General features: G+C 27.1%; 2 protein-coding genes across 2 annotated transcripts; one reads left to right on the top strand and one right to left on the bottom strand.

Moving 5' to 3' along the window:
* Positions 1-1,871: 1,871 nt before the first annotated feature.
* Positions 1,872-5,121, top strand: DICPUDRAFT_154240 (uncharacterized protein; the record flags this gene model as incomplete). The annotated part of the gene is made up of 3 exons (XM_003289736.1): positions 1,872-3,813; positions 3,838-4,577; positions 4,606-5,121. 3 exons carry the CDS (start codon positions 1,872-1,874, stop codon positions 5,119-5,121), a joined length of 3,198 nt encoding a protein of 1,065 aa, XP_003289784.1.
* Positions 5,122-5,379: 258 nt separating this feature from the next.
* DICPUDRAFT_154239 (uncharacterized protein) lies at positions 5,380-5,607 on the bottom strand (the record flags this gene model as incomplete). Its single annotated transcript, XM_003289730.1, has 1 exon — positions 5,380-5,607. One exon carries the CDS (start codon positions 5,605-5,607, stop codon positions 5,380-5,382), a length of 228 nt encoding a protein of 75 aa, XP_003289778.1.
* Between the last annotated feature and the right edge of the window lie 2,382 nt (positions 5,608-7,989).

The following is a 7,989-nucleotide window of genomic DNA, read 5'->3' as shown; positions in this document are numbered from 1 at the left end:
AAAAAAACTATTATAAATTTTATTATAATTAGGTACTTTTTATATTATCATTTTTATAGAAATAATAATAATAATACTATTATTATAATTTTGTTTAAATTTCTATTCCTATATGATAGTGATTGTTATTTGATCGAAATATTGTTTATTTTATTATTATAATTGTGATATTATTTATATTAAAATAAAAAAATTAAAATATTAAATAAATATATAAAAATTGATTATTTTGATTTTTTTAAATCTATTATTTTGTTGTTTTATTATTTATAAATATTATTTAATTTTTATTAATTTTATTTTATTATATTATTAATGTTATATTAGTCTCTATATTTTATTTAAAAATAAATAATGAATAATAATCAATTTTATTTAAAATTTAACTGATAGAAATTTTTTTTTTATATTTAATTTTTAATATTTTAATATAAAATGAGATTTTATTATAATATTATTATATTTTTATATTACTTTTACTATTTTGTGTTTAAAAAAAATGAAAAAAAAAAAAAAAAAAAAAAAAAAAAAAAAATAATGAAAAACAATTAAAAATAAAAAAAAATCATCTTTACTTATATGGATAATAATAAATAGTATAATATAATATTTTTGATGATTGTTAACATATAAAAAAAATTAATTATTTTAGGTAATTAAAAATAGTAATAAAAAATAATAATTAAAAATAAACTTTATTTTAATATATCGAGTGAGTGGGTGAATATATTACCATTTAAATTTTTTTTTTTTTTTTTTTTATTTACCACATAAAAATATACATAAACTTTTAAAAAATATATTTGTTTTTTTTTATTTTTCATTATACCTCATTAGGAAAGTATTTTTGATTTGTTTTATAGTGAATAAATATGAGAAATTTTTTTTTTTTTGTGATCAAAATTATTATTATATGAGAAAATTTCAGGTTTTATTATAATAACTTCAACATACTCCCTATGTTGTTTTATATTGTTATATAATTTTTCAAGATGTGTTAAAAAAATAACAACAAACAAAAAAAATTTCTTATTTTATTTTGTTTTATTCAAATATAGAAAGAGATAAAAATTTTTTTTTAATTATAACGGCTAAAAATAAAAAATGAAAATTTAAGAAAAAAAAAAAAAAAAAAAAAAAGTTTTGGGGGGTTCATTGTACAAATAAATCTTTTTTTGGTTCACTATCATGAAATAAAAACAATTAGTACTCTTTTTGAAAAAAGTATCACATAAACAGTTAATGAAAATATTAAATAGATTCAGATTCATATTAAATATTTTTGAAAAAAAAAAAAAAATTTTAAAAAATTTTATTTTTTATTTTTTTTTATTTTTTTTTATTTTTTTTTATTTTTTATAATTTTTTTTTTTTTAAAAAAATTCTCTTTCTTTAAAATAAAAAAAAAGTTATAAAAATAACCTAATAATATTACTGATTGTTTTATTTCAATAGAAAAAAAAAAGAACTTGTATTTTCTTTATCGAAAACAATAATAGATTAAACTATAAAGGATACACTTTTTTTTTTAAATTTTTTTTGTTGTACCATTTTTTTTTAAAATTTTTTTTATTTTGTCATATTAATCTTTAACCCCCACACACTCACATAAATACCCACACATACATAATAATTGAAAAAAAAAAATAACAATAACAATAAAAAACTAAGCGGGTAAATATTTATTTCTACTATTATAATATTTTTTATTTTTACTACAACTTCTTTATAATTATTTTATTATTATTATAATTAGTGTAAAATAAAAAAAAAGGCAATAATTAATAATAGAAGATTAATTAACTAATTTACATTTCTTATTTTTTAATACAGGGTTATTATTATTTTCTATTAAAATTTTAATAATTAAAATGTCAAATATTGTATTTGAAGAACCAAATCAATCACATGAAGCAAATACAATAGAAGAAAATAATATAAATCAACAAAATAAATCAACATTAACAATTAGTAACAAAGAAACCATTACAATAATGGCATCAACAACATCACCTTCACCATCGCTATCATCGGCATCATCTTCATCAACAGCCTCAAATAGTTCAACAACAAAGAAATCAACCCCAACCACTACCACCTCAAGCACATCATCACCATTAAAATCATCAACAGGTTTAAACAAATCAACAGAGCTTAAACGTTTAGCAGCAAAATCACCAGAAATTAAAAGAACTACAGCCACAGAAATCAAAAGACCATCTTCGTCGATGGGTCCAGTTAAACCAAAACCACAGTTGGAATATAAAAGATCATCATCATCTTCAAGTTTACCAACAATTGCTTCAAAAAAATCAACCTCGTCAAGTTTATCATCAACCTTTAGTGGTAACAGTAGCATCAGCAGTAGTATAAGTAAATCGGCATCCTCTTCTCCATCAAGCTCATTGAGCAAAACAAGACCAATGACAACAAGTACTACTACATCATCATCACCATTAAGAACCTCAGCAACCACTACAACTGTTAAATCTACAGCAACAACTTCACCAAGGGTTAAAAGTACCACCACTAGCACAGGTGTTACATCATCACCAAGATCAACAATAACCTCAACTGTAGTTTCATCACCAAAATCAACAGCAATTTCAACTCCAACCAAACCATCAACCCCAACTGGCAAACCAATAGCTTCAAAGGTTTCATCATTAACACCAACTTCATCCCCATCAACCACTACTAGATCAGCAACATCCACTACCTCATCACCATCTACCAATAGATTATCAGGTACTTTCCGTAATCTATCACTTGGTGCAACAAGCGGTTCATCATCACCAAGATCTACAACAACAACCACTACAACTACCAGCAGATCTTCATCATTATCGACACCAACTAAACCATCAACTACAAGATCATTATCAAATCCCTCACTCAAAACTACTACACCCTCAACACCAACCACTCCAAAATCAAATTCTACTTTTAGTAGTCCAACTTCATCACCATCAGTTAAATCATCAGCTTCATTATCACCAATGGAATTTTGGAAAAAGAAAGAAAACGAATCATCACCAAAAAGTTCACCATCAACATCGGCTGCATCATCACCAAGAGCTAGACCAACTATGGGATCATCATCTACACCAACAAGATCATCTCCATCCATATCCTCTACACCAACTCGTAGAACAACCACAACTCCATTATCACCACTCCCAAATATTAAATCGACATTAGCTTCAGCATCTGCAACAAAGTCAACTGCTTCTACTTCACCATCGACAACATCACCAAAATCAATAAGAAGATTAAGCACACCAGTTTCTAGTACATCAGCTAAAGAATCACCAATTAAACCAAAATCAGCTTCAGGTTTTAGCACATCAAATAGAACTTCGCCAGTCGTTAAAAAACCAATTAATCCAAATCCAGCTCCACACTTTACTTCACCAAACAAAAATTTACCAAATAATGAAACAACTGTAAATAAAATAGAAAATAGTGATTCAATTAAACTTGCTGAAGAATTAGAGGAGCAAAAACCACAAACCGATGAAAATACCGTTGATAATAAAATAAATAAAGATGAAGAAGATATTGAACAAATGGAAAACGAAATCAAAGAAATGGAAAAAGAATTAAAAGAATTGGAACAAAAAGAAAAATTAGAAGAAAAACCAGAAGAAAAACCAGAAGAAAAAATAGAAGAAAAAATAGAAGAAAAAATAGAAGTAAAGGTACACGAACAAGCAAATGAACAAAAAGATATAAATGAAAATAAAGATGAAATGATTATTGATCAATCGATTTCAGTTGTTCAGACAAACAATAACATAGAACCAACCGATGGTATTTTCTTTAGTAGCGAAAAAGAATCAACACCAACCAACACTGATTCATCATCATCATCATCATCAACAAACTCAAATACAAATGAAGATGGTAATAATAATACTTTATCAAATAGTGCAACAAATAATAACAATAAAGGTAAAGACGATGACGAAGAAGATGATAAAGAAAAACAAGCAAAACAAATTGAAAAAGTTGATGACAAGGAAGTAAAGGAAAAAGAGGAAGAAGAGGAAACAAAGTCTGAACCAATTAAAATTGAAGCTGATGCATCAAAATCACAAGATAATAATATAAATGAAGAGGATAAAAAACGTAAATTAGATGAAGAATCAAAAAATCAAACTGAAGAGCCAGTAGAAAAGAAAACTTTTGTCCCACCACCATTAGTATCATCATTGTCATCACCATCATTAAATTCAAGCGGTGGTAATATTTCAAATACAGCTTCACCAATTATAAATACCAATAGCAATGGTACACCAACAACTTCATTACATCAATCATTATTAATTCCAAATCCAAATGCCAACACAACCGAGTCAGCACCAGCAACCCCAAATCCAGTATTTAAACCAATGTTACCAGCAAGAGATTTTAAAGAAGACACCAAAAAGATTTGGTTAAGACCATTTTTAAATGTACCAGTCGGTGTTGATTTACCAAGATTATGTTCATGTATTTCAGTTTATAATAAACAAGAAGCTGACGATGTAGCTGCTGAAGTAGATTTAGCTCAAAGAGAAAATCCAAAGAAACAAGTCATTGGATGTATTATTAGCTTTAAAGAAATTATTCCAATCTAGAGGAGACACAATTTCAAAAAATTCAAGTAAGTCAGCAGAAGAATTAGTTGAATCCTTTTCACAAGTTCCTCCAAATGAATCCAATGCATTATCAAAATATTTATTAGAAGAATTTGGTGAAAATTCACCAGTTTTACAAGCACTCAAAGTATGTAATCAAGCAATCATCGCACCATCAGTTATTCAATTAAGACTGGATATATGCCCAAAACCAATGTTTAAAGATGCAGGTGGTTGGAACATCAATATATCAGCAATCGATAACGACACTGTAATTATATCACACCAAAAGAAACAACAACATATGGATACAAGAAAAGAAGAAGAATATTTTGAATTTATATGGGAGTTGGAATTAATTTTCAATGGAGATTTATCTCAACTCAATAGTGTAACTTTATCAATAATAGAATTAAATTTCGGTGAAAAAACTAGACAAGATAAAAAAGATGAATATCAATCATTATTCCAAAATCATTTTAAATTAAAAAATGATTAATAGATATAATAATAATTAATAATCATAATTTTAATCATAATTTATATATTTAAATATATTTAAAAACTAATTAATAATAAATAATTTAAAAAATTAAAAGACAATTAACCTTAATATTATTATAGTTTTTTTATTATAATAAATATTTTTATTTTTATTTTTATTTTTATTTTGTTCTATTTTTCTCTTTTATTATTTACCAACATTATCTGAACCAAAAAAATGTAATATCTATTATATGTTTTTACATGAGTATATTTATGGCACTATTATAATGCATTTGTTAATATGTATATTATAAAATGCATATTCATGAGTATGTTCATGTGGATATAAATGTGTATGTGCATGTGAATATAAATGTCTATATGTATGTGTATGTGAGAGAATATGTGCTGTGTGAGAAAGGGTATATGAATTAGGATGGGTATGTGTACTGGTAGGAGTATCAGTATCAGTATTACCATGCCCATGTATGTGTTGCATTTTTATGTGAATGTGTATGCATGTGCATGAATATGCTCATATGTTTTTGTGTGTGTATGGGTATGTTAATATGTATGAGAATGGGCACATGAATAAGTACATGAATGTATATGAATATGTTTATGTATATGTGTATGTGTATATATGTAAGTATGTGCATGTATGTGTAAGTGCTGTATATGAGCATGTGCATGTGTATGTATGTATGTATATGTTTATGTGCATGTTCATACCTAAATGAGTATGCATTTATATGTGTATATATATGCATGTGCATTTATATGTGAGAAAATGCATGTGTATATGTATATATGCATGTGCATGTGAATGTGAATGAGTATGTGTAAATGTATGTGCTTCTCATATTCATGTTCATGTTCATGTATATGTGCATGGAAATGTTCATGTGCATGTATGTGTATGTGCCGCTCATGTGCATGTACATATGTTTGTTTATGTGTATGTGCATGTGCATGTGTATATTAATGTGCATGTGCTGTTCAAGTTCATGTGCATGTGCATATGCATATGCATGTGTATTTATATGTGTATGTGTATATGTACATGTGCATGTGCATGTGTATATTCATGTTTGTATATATGCATGTGCATGTGCATATGCATGTTCATGTGCATGTGTATTTATATGTGCATGTATATATGTTCATGTGCATGTGCATGTGTATATTCATGTATGTGTATGTGCAAATGTAAGTATATGTTAATGTTAATGTACATGTGCATGTGCATATTTATATGTTCATGTGTAAGTATGTGTACGTGCATGTGCAAGTGCATGTGCGTGTGTAAATTCATGTATGTGTTTGTGCTGCTCATGCTCATGTTCATGTACATGTGCATGTGCATATGTTTGTTCATATGCATGTGCATATGCATGTTCATGTGCATGTGTATTTATATGTGTATGTGTATATGTTCATGTGCATGTGCATGTGTATATTCATGTATGTATATGTGCAAATGTATGTATATGTTCATGTGCATGTGCTGCTCAAGTTCATGTGTATTTATATGTGTATGTATATATGTTCATGTGCATGTTCTGCTCATGTTCATGTTCATGTTCATGTGCATATTTATATGTTCATGTGCATGTGTATATTTATATGTTCATGTGCATGTGCATATGCATGTGCATGTACATATGTTTGTACATGTGTATGTGCATGTGCTGTTCAAGTTCATGTGCATGTGCATATTCATGTACATATGTTTGTTCATGTGCATGTATGTGTATGTGCCGCTCATGTGCATGTGCATGTACATATGTTTGTTAATGTGTATGTGCATGTGCATGTGCTGTTCAAGTTCATGTGCATGTTCATATGCATGTGTATTTATATGTGTATGTGTATATGTTCATGTGCATGTTCATGTGCATGTGCATGTGCATGTGCATGTGCATATGTTTGTTCATGTGCATGTGTATATGTTCATGTGCAATTGCTGCTCATGTTCAAGTGCATGTGCGTGTGTATATTTATGTATGTGTATGTGCTGCTCAAGCTCATGTGCGTGTGTATTCATGTATGTGCATGTATATGTATATGTTTATGTATATGTTCGTGTGCATGTGTATGTGCAAGTGCATGTGCGTGTGTATATTCATGTATATGTATGTGCAAATGTATGTATATGTTTATGTGCATCTGCATATGCATGTGTATGTATATGTGTATGTATATGTGTATGTGTATGAATATGGTCATATGTTTTTGTATGTATGTTTTTTTGTTTTAAAAGTATCCATTATCATTATGATTCAATTTGAATATTCTGATTATGGTCAAACGATGTAATTAAATCATTTATTTATTTAATTTTAAAGGTTCAATTTTAATATTTTTATAGTTTTATTATTTTTTGCAGCTAAGAGGTATGATTGGAGGTGCTTTGGTAGGTTGATCTGTGTATGTTTGAGCTTCACTGTCTGTTGTATCTTCTTTGACTGATTGTGACGATGTATTTACATTGGTCACTGGTTTACAAAGTTGTTCTGAGGGATCGAATGACTTTGAGTTCTTGATCCATACTGATCTGCGACATTTTTCGTGTTATTAATTTCATTTGTGACATATTTCGTCAAACAAATTTCCAATAATTGGTTATTTTATAAATATACTACAATTTATTACATAAATTTATAATTTTTAGCATTATTTCATGGATATGTATGTGGTATTAGAAATTTATAAATAAGCTAAAATTGGTAAAATAAAAAATATTTTAAATTAAGATTTAAATTGTTAAAAAGTTTTAATTTATAAAGAAAATAAAAGTTCAATTAAACTTTAAGGTTTTTATTATTTTTTAATTTAACATTATTGTTGTTTTGCAGTTGAAAGGCTCCGACTTGCAGCA

The sequence above is a fragment of the Dictyostelium purpureum genome (genome assembly GCF_000190715.1).
Source record: "Dictyostelium purpureum unplaced genomic scaffold DICPUscaffold_191, whole genome shotgun sequence".
NCBI lineage: Eukaryota > Evosea > Eumycetozoa > Dictyosteliales > Dictyosteliaceae > Dictyostelium > Dictyostelium purpureum.
Note: the sequence above shows the minus strand (reverse complement) of the source record. Positions and strands in the feature narration are given on the sequence as shown.